Source organism: Hyla sarda, chromosome 8 (assembly GCF_029499605.1).
Source record: "Hyla sarda isolate aHylSar1 chromosome 8, aHylSar1.hap1, whole genome shotgun sequence".
NCBI lineage: Eukaryota > Metazoa > Chordata > Amphibia > Anura > Hylidae > Hyla > Hyla sarda.
The window spans coordinates 185,917,607-185,933,218 of record NC_079196.1 but is presented as its reverse complement, the minus strand read 5'-3'; the positions used below and the strand labels follow the sequence as shown (position 1 = coordinate 185,933,218).

Genomic DNA, 15,612 nt, shown 5'->3' with positions numbered 1-15,612 from the left:
AGTAGTGGTGCAAGGTAAGGCTGCATTCACATAACGTTTCTTACATACCGGGCCCGTATCCCAGCCGGACCCGGCCCCAATCTAAATCTTTTAAATGAGCCGATCGGAGTCAGATAGTTGCTCCGGTCGGCAAATTTTTGTCCCGTATCCAGTTTTGTGACCGGACTTAAACCGTAGTATGCCACGGTTTTAAGTCCTGGCCACAAAACCTGATCTGGGGTAAAAATGAGCCGACCAGAGTCACTTACTGACTCAGATCGGCTCATTTAAATTGAGATGGGGCCGGGTCCGGCTGAGTTACAGGAGCGCCTGATTTTCACATCTCCCAGCCGGATCCGGTCCCTTGATGTAAGAAATGTTTTATGTGAATGCAGCCTAAGGCAGTAATGCTGCAGTACCCTACATTGCCATTACTAATAGTACAACAATTACACCACTCTTACACTTGACATTGTGCTTGGTGATGTTAGGCTGGCACGCAGCTTCCAACTATGGAAACCCATACCATGAAGTTCCTGGCTGGGACAGTTTTTATGCTTATTTTAATGCCAGATGGTGTTTGGTCTCTGCGGTTACTGAGTTAGCAGAGTGCTGGCAACTTCTGTGCACTATGGCCCTTACAGGGGTACCCCGCTGGAAAACACTTATAAATCAACTGATGCCAGAAAGTTAAACAGATTTGTAAATTACTTCTATTAAGAAATATTAGGCAGAAAGGAAATTCTAGAAGAAAAGAACCTCTGTAGTATACAGCAGCTGATAAGTACTGGAAGGATTGAGATTTTTTAATACAAGTAATTGACAAATCTGTTTAACTTTTTGTCACCAGTAGATTTAAAAGAAATGTTTTTTCCAGTGTAGTACCCCTTTAACATCCCTGCCCTGTAAGTTTGTGATCTCCACGTCATGATGACATTGCTGAACTGCTGTGCTTCCTGAACACTTCCGACAATACTGCTCATGAACGGACCTGTTGCAGCCATGGCTACGGTTGATCTCTGTATTGTGTTTTTTTTTTTTTCCCTTCTTCATTCATTTTGCAAAAAAGTTACGAAAGTAGCAAGTGCAAATTCAGCAGATTATATAACCGCACTATGTTAATTGCATTTTAGTCATTTGACTGTGAGAAAGTAGAAGTAATTTGGTTTTAACTGTAGTTGTTTGCTGCCATCTAGTGGTAAAGTTTTAAAACCAGAGTTACTGCAAGAATGGGAAAGGAAACATTATGTAATGTTGAAGCCAAGAGTACATACAAAAGTAGGCTATTATGTCTTTTTAAACTTTCCTTTAAGATCTGCTCATGGCTTTGACACAAAAACTTTACATATGAATCCAACTTTATTTTGCATCATGAATTCTATATTTTAGTTTTTTCTTAAACTGAACCCTGATAGTTTGTGATGATTGCAGATTTTGTTCTGTGAATCTATACAGTGGTGTGCACACATGGCATTCATACGGCCTGAGGCAGGACTTCCAGGTTCTAGTGCCTGAGCAGGTCTGAAAGCCCCTCTGCCACATAAGACACCAGTAGTATAAATAGCACAGGGTATGTGGGGGCCCTGTTACAGATTTTACATTTGGGCCCAAGCATCAGGTTACAACTCTAATATTATGTTTTAGTTTCCTAACATGTAACTACTGGATTCCATCAAAGGGAAATGTGGTTCAGGTATTACTATTAGTTGAATGTTGGCAATTGCAGTGAAAGTATGTTAAGACTGCAAGGAAGTGGAATACTTTACTTGACCAACTCCTGATTTTTTTGCTCATCTAGCTTTGTGCCCCATAGGGTATGTGGCCACAACAAAATCCACTTGTTACTGTGTTTTGCTGTAAATTTCAGTTTTTGCAGTATGAAGGATAAACTTTGTTTTGAAACTGTGACAATTGAGCACAGTGATTTTCTACTAAATGTAGATGTTTTTTATTTTTTTATTTTTTATTAAGGGCATATTTTTTCAGCTATGCCTGAATGGCAGAAAAGACTGCAGTGATGCTCCACAGTAATGTCTGAATGACCGGTAGGGTACACTCTCACATAACATACCTGATGTAGATGTGCTGCTACAGATGACATGCTGTTAAATTGGCACTGTCAGATTCTAAAACTTTTTATTTGGTGTACATCTTGGCACATTAACCTTTCTAATGCCATTAGAAATTTATTTTTCCATTTTATAGAAATCATGGCTTATAAAATCCTGACTTTGTCCGAGCTGAAGCACAGGCATGGACAAAGTCCAGTAAGTGAGGGTGGGCTAGCACTCCTCTGTGCTCTCTCCTGTCTGATAGGACTCCACTGTGCTCTCTCCTGTCTGATAGCACTCCTCTGTGCCCACTCCTGTCTGGTAGGACTCCTCTGTGCTCTCTCCTGTCTGATAGGACTCATCTGTGCCCACTCCTGTCTGGTAGGACTCCTCTGTGCTCTCTCCTGTCTTATAGTACTCCTCTGTGCTCTCTCCTGTCTGATAGTACTCCTCTGTGCCCACTCCTGTCTGATAGGACTCCTCTGTGCTCTCTCCTGTCTGATAGTACTCCTCTGGGCTCTCTCCTGTCTGATAGCACTCCTCTGTGCCCACTCCTGTCTGGTAGGACTCCTCTATGCTCTCTCCTGTCTGATAGGACTCCTCTGTGCCCACTCCTGTCTGATAGGACTCCTCTGTGCCCACTCCTGTCTGATAGGACTCCTCTGTGCTCTCTCCTGTCTGATAGGACTCCTCTGGGCTCTCTCCTTTTTGATAGCACTCCTCTGTGCCCACTCCTGTCTGGTAGGACTCCTCTGTGCTCTCTCCTTTCTGATAGCACTCCTCTGTGCCCACTCCTGTCTGATAGGACTCCTCTGTGCTCTCTCCTGTCTGATAGTACTCCTCTGGGCTCTCTCCTGTCTGATAGCACTCCTCTGTGCCCACTCCTGTCTGGTAGGACTCCTCTGTGCTCTCTCCTTTCTGATAGCACTCCTCTGTGCCCACTCCTGTCTGGTAGGACTCCTCTGTGCCCACTCCTGTCTGGTAGGACTCCTCTGTGCCCACTCCTGTCTGGTAGGACTCCTCTGTGCCCACTCCTGTCTGGTAGGACTCCTCTGTGCCCACTCCTGTCTGGTAGGACTCCTCTGTGCCCACTCCTGTCTGGTAGGACTCCTCTGTGCCCACTCCTGTCTGGTAGGACTCCTCTGTGCCCACTCCTGTCTGGTAGGACTCCTCTGTGCCCACTCCTGTCTGGTAGGACTCCTCTGTGCCCACTCCTGTCTGGTAGGACTCCTCTGTGCCCACTCCTGTCTGGTAGGACTCCTCTGTGCCCACTCCTGTCTGGTAGGACTCCAAACTCGCTTTTTTGGATTTGTCTTGTTATAAGGCAAAATGTGTCGCTTAGAACTGTCCCAACCAATTAGATTGAAGGTTATATTTTCATAGTATTCACAGGTGTGATCTGATCGCTTAGGCTAGGTGTATGTATGTCATTTGTTTTCGTTTTTTTACATAAACTGTTCACAACTGATGGCACAACTGATGTTCAAAAAGTGCATAAATTGTCATCTGTCAAAACAATCAGTTGCCTGACGGGTATGTGCGTCATGGACGGGGGAAAGCAGTAAGCTGCATTTCCCGGTCTGCACCGGTCTGGCGTCCTAAATGGGATTGGTTCTGGCTTCATTTTCCCTTCAGCGCATCTTTTGCAGCCCCGGAGGAAAATGACACCTGACGATGGACATATGTAAAGTGGCCCTTACTATAGCACACAGTCCAGAGTATTTCTAATAACTTTTCAAACAGAGCAGGACACCCTATAACATCATGAAAGAACATTATAGATTGGGATCCCCCCCCCCCTTGGGTTGTCTCCAGTATCTTACTTTATAAGGACACATTGTGCTAGATTGCATGCACCTAACTGTCCCACTACAGATACATGTTGCCTCCAGTCTTCATGCCCAGGCTGGTTTTCAAAATGCCTTTTGTCTAGTAAAAGCTCTAGGGGTGAAGATGGGGTATACATTAAGAGACCCTATAGTTTTACCCATAAAAGGCCATATGCTGTGTGCATGCCTTCAGGAGGAATTCTTATTTGAGACTTGAAACTTGATGAGTTGAAGACTATTAAGCCGTACAACTTTACTAATAATAACCTTGTTGACTGATTAGATCTAAGTAATGTATTTAGTTGCTGCTTTTTAAGCATCTCTGAAGTGCCCTCAGCAGATGATGATATGTTCTTTTCTTATGCAGGGTGACCTGAAGACGTATTTAAGTAATGAGAAGGAGAAACTGAATGGAGACACAGAGATCATTCTGCTCCAGCGTATGGCATGTGAGATCGCTGCTGGCCTGGCCGTAATGCACAAACACAATTTTGTACACTGGTATGTTTCCTATGCAGATTTTGTATTGTATAGTTTTATTTTATTTTATATTTTTATTAATAATTACCTTCTTGGTAAGTAAATACACTGTAGTTACCAAATATTATATTAGTTTAACAGTGCACTGTATATTAGACCTCTGAATCACAGAAAAGTACTACTGCTTCTTTAGGAATGGAAGAGCACTTCAGCAATTACATTTCCAATTAAAAAGACTGTCCTTATTTATTAGAAGTTCAAGCCTTTAATTTCCTTGCAGCACAACCTCAGAGGAGATTAAATTCAATGGCTTGTTCATGTAATACAGGGTGAGATTCACTTTCCAATCTCTCCTCACTCTGACAAAGAGGTGAGGATACTGAACAGAACCCCCTCGCCCCCTCCGTTGAATCCATTCCCTTTATGAAACAAGGCCATTAAACTTCAATAGCTTTCGGTTGAACTTTTAGCCTTCATGGTTGTCCAGTCCTAACAAAGTCAGTGGGTTTGACTGACAATATATTATATAATTCTAAGAATTAAAGTTATCGCCATAGGGGTCCCTTTTCCCTCAAGTTAAAGGAGAACTCCGGTATGGGTGTGAAAAAACAACTTATCCCCTATCCTAAGCATAGGGGATAAGCGTTCGATCGCGGGGGGTCCGACAGCTGGGGCCCCCTGCGATCTCCTGTACGGGGACCCGGCTCGCTCCTGCTCAATGCAGGAGCCGAGCGTTTTCGACCACAGCCGAAGCTGCGGCCGACACGCCCCCTCCATACACTTCTATGGCAGGGCTGGAGTGCTGCCTTCGGCAATCTCCGGCCCTGCCATAGAAGTGTATGGAGGGGGCGTGTCGGCCGCAGCTTCGGGTGTGGTCGAAAACGCTCGGCTCCTGCATTGAGCAGGAGCGAGCTGGGTCCCCGTACAGGAGATCGCAGGGGGCCCCAGCTGTCGGACCCCCGCGATCTAACACTTATCCCCTATGCTTAGGATAGGGGATAAGTTGTTTTTTTCCCACCCATGCCGGAGTTCTCCTTTTAATGGGACAGCAGTGCATACGTTTAGCCTCCACTCTATTTAATCTCTAAGTGTAGTGCTTGGCTCTCCTCGAAGTTCCCAGTGGTCAGCCATCAGCCAATTGGCTAATTTTCATCTGTCCTGTGTATATGAGGAAACTTTTAATCTTGGGAAAAGCCCATTTTATGTCTATGGACACATTTTAAAGTGGTTATAACTTATCACCTATTCTATGATTGGTGGTCAAACTGCTAGGACCTCCACCGATCATGAGAACTGGGGTCCCTTGTTCCCTGTGTGAATGAAGCAGCAGTTAGGCATGCACACTTAGTCCATTCCCTTGCTGCGAGAATGCCTACGATAGAGTATAATGCTCAGCTTGACTGCCACTCCATTTACTCACACATTCTCATGATCAGTGGAGGTCCCAGTGGTTGAGCCCAGATGATCAGCCAGTTATCTACTCTCTTCTGAATAGGTGTTAAATTAGAATCTTGGGATAACCCCAGTATTTACTCAACACTATAACTCATTTTATTAGTACCAAAAAGAAGCTATAAATTGTGTTTGGGCAGATTAACAATTTGGTTACTTCCATTGGCATTTTCTGAAGGAACTTCTGAAAATAACTGATAGGGCAGTAATGGGTTTGCTCTATTACATCACTTTGTCTGGTATGAATTATATCAGTATCTTGCCTGTCAGTGCGCAGATACTTAATCTGTGGCCTGAGAAAGCACTTGTTGCCATTCTTTACAAATAGTTGACATATGACACTTGGTTTCGAGTGGAGTTCCTGACCTCTTGGTTTAAGAAGTCCCACATGCCGTCTAGACCATGCTCTGGGCATCTTGTGTGGAGAACAGTGTGTTCGCTTGGAGCATTCATTTTTCTTTTAGGTTTCTTTAGCCCATACTTTTTAAGAGACATGCCAAAGATGTCGATTACTAAACATGATAACAATTTTGCAGTTTTAATGCCCCAAAAGAAAGTCAGTATTATTTCTTAGCCCAATATTGATTGATAGACAACTTGTTTTTGTTCTTATAATTCAAGAAGAGAATTCTCCAAATGTTGCATAAATATACTGTGGCCCTGTAGTGCACTTCTGCATGCTTCTAGTTAGAAGGGTGTAAATCTGTGGTCACCAAACTGTGGACTTCAAGTGGTTGCAAAACTACAACTCTCAGCATGCCCGAACACTTGAGGCCAACAGTTTGAAGACCACTAGTGTAAATGATCTAATCTAAAAACTAAGACATGTTTAGCAAACGCAAAATAAAATGTGGTAAGTGAATCCTTGTAGTTAAGACTTAATTTATGTTTTTGGATACCATATTCTCATGTGTATCAGCACCTGGTATAAGTTCAGTACCAGCCGGGCTGGGGCTATTCAATTTCTCCACTTACAGGAATTGCGGGAGTGTCATCTGCTACGTGCGTATTGATGAACACTTTAGATCAGAGGCTCAGTTTACATTGATCTTCTTGAAACGCGATCTGTCAGTGTAGCAGTGTGTGGAGTGTTCTTAGTCCCGGCTACTATTGGCTTGTGTTGGAATCTGAGTTGATTTTCCTTGCAATTTACTTGTAGTTTTCTTAGGCTCTTGTGTACACTATGTGCATGGTTTATAAAGTTCATTCTACACATTTAGTAGTGGTCAATGAGAAGATTTATAGGGCTTTCCCAAGGGTTGCCTTGCGCCTATAACTTAGGAACAGCCTGAGGAAAAGAAAATTGCACGGCAATAAACAAAATTGCCCCATGATTCTCTCAGATTACCTGTAACTTTTTTTTTTCCAGTTAGGGAAACAGAATGTGCCATAAATGTCTGATGCCAGTCCTTCCTCTGGGACCCACAATCTCCAGAACTGGGCTCCACCGACCCCTATTACACCTTATGAGGGCGCTGATGGCTATGCTGTTCCCACACCTTTAATTCACTTCCATTAGATTTAAGGAACCGTAGAGAGCTCGGTTTCCATAATCTTAGTCATTGCTCTGTACAGTTTCTGCTTGCATGTGAATCCTGTGGATATACAATAAATGTCTAAGACTGAATCCCTTTAATCTCCAATTATGGTTTTTAGTTCCATCATATGTATATTTCAATTTACTGCCATTTGCCATCCATAGTGATACATTTAACTTGGTACTGTTCTGAAACAAATGGTGCACACAGTGCACAAAGCGCTCCACAACTTGCCTCTGTCATTACATCGGAAAGAAAAGAGCAGCGTTACATGTGCTATTGACCCCTTATTTGGTGTACATATTAATAAACCATGAAATCCGCTTATGCTGTTTCACTTTGAGCACAACATCATTATACGCCTTTATAGATAAGACTCGATGCTGCCCACATCCAACTGTGATCTAGATCCTGGGACCGGATCCTTAAGAATTTCAGTAGAACTTCAGATCTCAAGTTAAGAGGATGCTCACCCAACACTATACAGTAGATGATTGTGCTGTATGTTTAGTTTTATTTTATATACTCTGTCCACATTCAAAATGCATTGTCAGTGTTGGTTGTAATCAATGCTAATACACACACACATATGTACTCTGTCTGGAACCTGTTAATATTAAAATATTGTTACTTTAATTTATTTTAATGCAGTATAATATACCTGCGGGATGGCGTCAGACAAGCCTAATCTTTACTCTATCTGGAGCTTTTCTGAAATTCACAGCTTATTTATGGTCACACATTTAGAATAATAGTTCAAACAGTGAAAAGAGTGAAAAACCTGCTGGAGACCTTTCAGTCCTCATTTCTCCGCTATAGGTAGAATTTTCCTTTTTTTTTTTTTTTTTTTTTCTTGCATGGAACCCAAGTGGGGTAAGATCTGGGGTGAGTAATGAAGGGGTCATTGTGCTGTGTTACCCATATATTTTCCTATTTGATAGATGCGCATTCATTTTGTACAATGTTAAATGTGCTGTGATGTCTGAACACAGTTCTTAGTAAGCGTTGTCCATGTACACGAGAGATGATACTTGTGTTTACTTCCAGCAACAATATCCTGATGCTGTCTGAGTTACAGGCAAATCTCCAGCATCAGTGATTTTGTTATTGGTGGTAAATGAATGCAGCCAAGCAGTCTCTCTGGATCCCCCCCCCCCCCCCCCCCCCCCCCCAAACCCAACACAGTGATCCTGCTCCTCCCCTTGTATGTCGTGTTTTTTGCCCATCTCCTGACTGTGAGATGCATTGAACAATCTATTGCCCAGAATTAGCTGCTCAATACTTCTGATGATGATCCTACCAAAACCTTTGGAGCCAAGTGCAGTTTAGCCAAGCTTTAGGTACTTAACTATTGTAAAGAATTGATTAAGCTCTTAATATAATGTAAAACAATGTATTTACACTCATCATGTTAAAACCGCAGTGTATATTAATAATTCTTCTGTATTGCATGCACTACAATGTTTCCATGCTGGGTATGTCTAAAACTGTTATTTTGCTGCTGCTTCCTTACCTACATAATATCTTATCCTGACCATGTAGCCTCACCGCCTCCATCATGATACCTGGTCAGAGTTTACATCTGAACATTTCAAGTGACCCAACAGCAAAGGGGTTCTTTGGGTATTTCATTTTAGGGATGCTGGTTACTACAGACTCTCAATTCTAGTGCTTTAAGCAGACTGACCCTACACTAGACGCACACATTGCCTACTACAGTGTTTCCCAACCAAGGAGCCTCCATCTTTTGCAATCTACAACTCCCAGCATGCCCGGACAGCCTTTGGCTGTCCGGGCATGCTGGGAGTTGTAGTTGTGCAAAAGCTGGAGCAACGCTGGTTGGGAAGCCCTGGCCTACACTGTGATATTCCCCATTGCAGTGTCCTACAAAAACCAGACCTATAAAAAGCAGAATAATATATTCAAATATATTCAATCCATTTGTATTCAGAATTCTTAACTAAAAAGACAGTAAAGATACAATAAGAAAAGGTATAAAGGGACCCAATGATTTAACTAACAAACCCACAGGAACATGCAGTCATAGGAAAATTTCTATTATACAGCAGGGGCTTGTAGTCAGTGCAATGCAATTTTTTTTTATAATATATAGAGATAGAAAGGGGTTATTCAGAGACCATAAAACAGCTAATTTCTTCAAAAAACAGTACCACACCTGTCAAGTTGTGTGGTATTACAACTTGGCTCCATTCATTTAATGGAACTGAGCTGCAATACCGCACACAACCTGAGGACTGGAGTGGTGCTGTTTTTTTGAAGTAATACTCTGGTTTTCTTATCCTTGATAACCCCCTTAATGTCCATACTGTAGTGTAGCCTTTATCGAAGTGGCGCCTTTTGAATTGTTACCGTCATTTAAAAGAAACGTTTGGCATGTCAGAGACATGCCGAAAGTTTTGATCGATCAGGGTCTATGTTACATAGACTTTCTATAGAATCTGACTTCTGTAGCAAGGAGAGAGATTGGAGAAAAGCTCTGATCAAAACTTTTGACATCTTTCTTATATATCTCTTATTTATACAGGAACATTATAAGCAATAAGGGTGCACACCAGGAATGCTAATGTCGCCCTTCCTCTACAATTATCTGATTGTTCATGGGGGAGGGTTTATAATTATGTCTTTTTAACATCTATCTTTATGGTTGAACATTGTTGTGTCTAGCAGCATGAAAGGGGACCAATGTATCGGGTCATTTGTTTTGATGAAGACTTAACTTTATGAGATTTCCTGGGATATGTGTTTTATAACCAAAATGAAAAGGTTACGTCTTGTACCTGAATGCACTACTGAGCGTTCTGTGTGTTTTAGGTTTAACATGTCTAGATTATACTGTGAGTAAAGAATTTCTTAAAAGTATTTACTTTATATGATGTACTGACAGATGGGGAAGTGCAGAACTCCATAGTGTGCTAGGCTGTGTCTGGTTCAGAACCAGGGCTGTGGAGTCGGTAGATAAATGTTCCGACTCCAGAGTTTTCTGTACTTTCGACTCCGTCTCCTCTGTATTAATATGCGAATGTATTCTATACATTCCTTGAAGGAAAGAAAGGCAACATACATGTCATTACCACAGGACTACTGGCTGGGAAGCCAACAGTCTACTGTATTGAAAAGTTTGTGTGCTGATCTGCTGCTGAAGATAGGGCAGTGGGAGGATCAAGGAAGGGGCATTTATTATAAAACATGATTTCCCTAGTAGAATCCCATAGTCATGTTTAACCCCTTAAGGATTGAGTCCTTTTTCACCTTAAGGACTCGGCCATTTTTTGCAAATCTGACCACTGTCACTTTAAACATTAATAACTCTGGAATGCTTTTAGCTATCATTCTGATTCCGAGATTGTTTTTTCGTGACATATTCTACTTTAACATAGTGGTAACATTTTTTGGTAACTTGCATCCTTTCTTGGTGAAAAATCCCAAAATTTGATGAAAAATTTGAAAATTTTGCATTTTTCTAACTTTGAAGCTCTCTGCTTGTAAGGAAAATGGATATTCCAAATAATTTTATTTTTTATTCACATATACAATATGTCTACTTTATGTTTGCATCATAAAATTGATGAATTTTTACTTTTGGAAGACACCAGAGGGCTTCAAAGTTCCGCAGCAATTTTCCAATTTTTCACAAAATTTTGAAACTCGCTTTTTTTCAGGGACCAGTTCAGGTTTGAAGTGGATTTGAAGGGTCTTCATATTAGAAATACCCCATAAATGACCCCATTATAAAAACTGCACCCCCCAAAGTATTCAAAATGACATTCAGTCAGCGTTTTAACCCTTAAGGGGTTTCACAGGAATAGCAGCAAAGTGAAGGAGAAAATTAACAATCTTCATTTTTTACACTCATGTTCTTGTAGACCCAATTTTTGAATTTTTGCAAGGGGTAAAAAGGAGAACATTTTTACTTGTATTTGAAACCCAATTTCTCTCGAGTAAGCACATTCCTCATATGTCTATGTTAATTGTTCGGCAGCGCAGTAGAGGGCTCAGAAGGGAAGGAGCGTCAAATGGTTTTTGGGGGGCATATCACCTTTTAGAAAGCCCCTATGGTGCCAGAACAGCAAAAAACCCCACATGGCATACCATTTTGGAAACTAGACCCCTCGGGGAACGTAACAAGGGGTAAAGTGATCCTTAATACCCTACAGGTGATTCACGACTTTTGCATATGTAAAAAAAAAAAAATTACCTAAAATTCTTGGTTTCCCAAAAAATTTACATTTATACAAAGGGTAATAGCAGAAAATACCCCCCAAAATTTGAAGCCCAATTTCTCCCGATTCAGAAAACACCCCATATGGGGGTGAAAAGTGCTCTGCTGGCGCACTACAGGTCTCAGAAGAGAAGTAGTCACATTTGGCTTTTTGAAAGCAAATTGTGCTCTGGGGGCATGCCGCATTTAGGAAGCCCCTGTGGTGCCAGGACAGCAAAAAAAAAAAAACACATGGCATACTATTTTGGAAACTAGAGCCCTCGGGGAATGTAACAAGGGGTTAAGTGAACCTTAATACCCCACAGGCGTTTCACGACTATTGCATATGTAAAAAAAAAAATATTTTTTTTTACCTAAAATGCTTCTTTTCCCAAAAATTTGACATTTTTAAAAAAGGGTAAAAGCAGAAAATACCCCCAAAATTTGTAACACAATTTCTCCCGAGTACGGCGAAACCCCATATGTGACCCTAAACTGTTGCCTTGAAATACGACAGGGCTCCATGCGCCATGCGCATTTGAGGCCTAAATTAGGGATTGCATAGGGGTGGACATAGGGGAATTCTACGCCAGTGATTCCCAAACAGGGTGCCTCCAGCTGTTGAAAAACTCCCAGCATGCCTGGACAGTCAACGGCTGTCCGACAATACTGGGAGTTGTTGTTTTGCAACAGCTGGAGGCTCCGTTTTGGAAACCGTGGCGTACCAGACGTTTTTCATTTTTATTGGGGAGGGGGGCTGTGTAGGGGTATGTGTATATGTAGTGTTTTTTACTTTATTTTATTTTTTGTGGTAGTGTAGTGTAATGTTTTTAGGGTACAGTCGCACGGGCGGAGGTTCACAGTAGTTTCTCGCTGGAAGTTTGAGCTGTTGCAGAAAGTTTGCCGCAGCTCATACTTGCAGCCCGATACTTACTGTAAGCCTCCGCCCATGTGAGTGTACCCTGTACATTCACATTGGGGGGGGGGGGTCTCCGACTCCACAGCCCTGTTCAGAACTGCATAAAGTGTCTTGTTTATAGCATATATGTGCACTGGCCTCCTATGAATTGTTAATTTCTTTTACTTTGATTCTCAATGTGACTTACTGTACGTTCTTTTGTTTTACAGTGATCTGGCCTTACGGAATTGCTTTGTGACCTCTGACTTAACAGTAAAAATAGGAGACTATGGGATAGGATTCAGTAGGTATAAGGTATGTATGTAAGAAGCCACAGCAAAAAAAATGCATGTGTCGCCAGCTTTTATAGATCTCCTCTACATTATGGTCAGGTCATCAAGTGAAACTTCTGAATTCTATGTTTCTGCATACTTAGCTCTGACTCTGTAGCCATTGACTATTGCTATATCGTATATAATACCATTATTACAGTAACCAAAGCTTGAGGTCCTATATGTTTTGTTACATATAGTAATATTATGTTGGGGCAGACTCCAGAAGGCCACAATGAAAATACTACTATCCCTGAGGCAGGATTAATTTATGAAGCTCGCCTAAAGATGTACATGCGTGCATGAAAATTCTTTACACTGAATTTTCAGAATTCATACATAGAAATGCATGCATACATAAATATACACTTCTGTAATTAATTACTCTAATATTTTTGAATGTTCTTTTATACCCTCTGCCGTTGAAAGCAAAACATTTTCCAGCCAATACTCCGCCATAACAGTGCAATTAGGTATTCTGAATTTAAGAAAACTCTTCCTTCCTGAATCACCTGTTTGTCTGTGGCTTTCAGTATTTATAGCCCTAAATGCTTAACATAAACAGAAAAATGAGAGGTTCTTTAGATGGTCTTATTTTTAACTGCCTGAATGTTTTATATCATGTAGTTTGAAATTTTATCTCTAGATGGCAGCAACACCTAACGCTCAGGCCACATGTTGATACAGACAGTTTAGCAATGTTGACTGTGCGGTGTATAAACAATGTGAAGAGGTCTGATCCGTAACTGCTTGGTTGGGTGCAAGGCACAGTGTGTTTTTAAGTTTCTGTGACCAACATGGACCGTCAAAACGTTTTGCTGTCAGGTTTGTCATCAGTGTTAGTGGATCATGTACAAATAAATAGTTTAAATAGAGCTTGAAATGAATTAGAAGACATTCTTACTTTTGTGACTTCCCCCTAATGTATACTTTTTGTATATTGTTAGACCTTTACTTATATAAAAGGTTTAAGAAGCCCTACAATCTTTACTACTGTTATACCATATGTTATGTTGTTAATTTTCCTTCTACTTTTTAATCTTATTTTTATTTATCTCTTCAAATAATTTGTAGGAAGACTACATGGAAACGGCCGAAGAGAAATTAATCCCAATCAGATGGACTGCACCAGAGTTAGTGACCTTGTACCAGGAAAGAGTAATAGTTGCAGATCAAACCCGAGCAAGCAATATTTGGTATGTAGCAAGTTCCTAACTAAAACTAACAGGTTTGTTCAATGCTAAATGATCTTTACCTATGTGTTATTTTTATCCATTCAAGTCCCTGTAGAAAGTAACATGGTACAGCCCAGAAAGTAGGCAAGAGGAATATATTTCAGAGCATTATAAAGTTGTGAGCATGTATTTTCCAATGTACCGTATATTAGTTGAATATAAAATTAGCTTTACTAAGTAGTTTAAAGGTGGTGTTAGATTTTAATAACCAATACCTTGGTAAAAAGTCCCTTATAATGTGCTGGTCACAGGGATCCATGTAGCTGCAGGAGGGACAGACTGGTAGCTTATTACATTGTCCATTTAAATCAGTGGATATGAGGTTTGCTATAGCCACTCTTTCCAGTCGCTGTCCACTATAGCTATTGGGGCCTAACCATTGACTCCACCTTTCTACTACATTTGCCTTGTGATTGTGTATAGCAGAGATACCCCTTTTAACCTATGACTACTTATCAGTGATGTTTTTCTCTAAGACCTAATTTTCTCAGAGAATTAATAGTTTGATGACTTTATATAAACATTAGTTAGAGCTTATAGTAAGCTGGCAATGACCATATAAAGATCCATACCCAGGTATGACCCATACTACTCCATAGACATTTATCACTTTTTCTTTATTCAGGAAATCGTCATAGTTTCAGAAAGAAACCCTTTAGAGGGAAAAAGCACATAAGCAGAGCTATAGTCTGAACTCCATGAGTGCTCCATACCCAGGATGCTACAACATTTCAGAGGCAAACCCCCTTCATTATGCACCCCTGAGGCGCCATAGCATCCTGGTTTGGAGTACTTGAGGATGTTAGGACTTTAGCTCTGCCTATGTACTTTTTCCTCTGAAATATTTTAATTTTGAAACTGAAGGTTTCCTGAATAAAGGAAATGTGAGAACAGACTATGGAGTAAACAGTCATACCTTGGTATGGATCTTTATATATTTTTTTTGTTTGCTGAGGAGGATAGCCTTACTATATATACCCCCATTACTGTTAATATACAATACATTTGGGAGTTGATGGAGCTTTTGCATGTGGGGTGAATGTTACAAACCCAGAGTGCAGATGCAGTGGATTTTGTGTATAAAAATTCTGATGGCTTTACACATTTATTTTTCAAATTTATTTCCCTCTAGGTCTCTCGGTGTAACTCTCTGGGAACTTTTTGATGGATGTGCCACTCCATATTCTGAACTTTCAGACAATGAAGTCTTAACTTATGTCATAAAAGAGAAAGAAGTTAAACTTCCCAAACCTCAACTTGAACAGCCATATGCAGACAGATGGTAATGACCTTTTTCATATGCTTCAGAAGCGAACTGTTGTCTCCTCTGTACTTGACTATTAAGAGAAGCTCTGCCTTTTTCTTCCATGTTTAAGATGGTTCTTGACAGCTCATTTTACTAATAAATGGGATATTCATGTTTTAACATGCCATACAGCAATGTGTTAAAGGTTTTCTCTAGTAATAAATTATTGGCAAATCGATGATCTGCTATGATTTTTTATTGGTGGCCTTTCAATCTTTGCTTCCCCCACCAACCTTGACACTGGTGTAGAAGTAAAACGCCCAGGATGTCCTGACAGCCTTTGGATTTTAGGG

The 15,612-nt window shown here is 40.9% G+C and overlaps 1 protein-coding gene across 1 annotated transcript in view; it reads left to right on the top strand.

Annotated features, from left to right (window-relative positions):
* The window catches only part of LMTK2 (lemur tyrosine kinase 2), a 104,195-nt gene that overhangs the window by 74,998 nt on the left and 13,585 nt on the right, over positions 1-15,612 (top strand). Inside the window, exons 7-10 of the mRNA XM_056536913.1 lie at positions 4,227-4,360; positions 12,677-12,761; positions 13,853-13,974; positions 15,146-15,295. Coding sequence (XP_056392888.1) covers positions 4,227-4,360; positions 12,677-12,761; positions 13,853-13,974; positions 15,146-15,295 — 491 coding nt within the window. The remainder of the gene's footprint in view (positions 1-4,226; positions 4,361-12,676; positions 12,762-13,852; positions 13,975-15,145; positions 15,296-15,612) is intronic.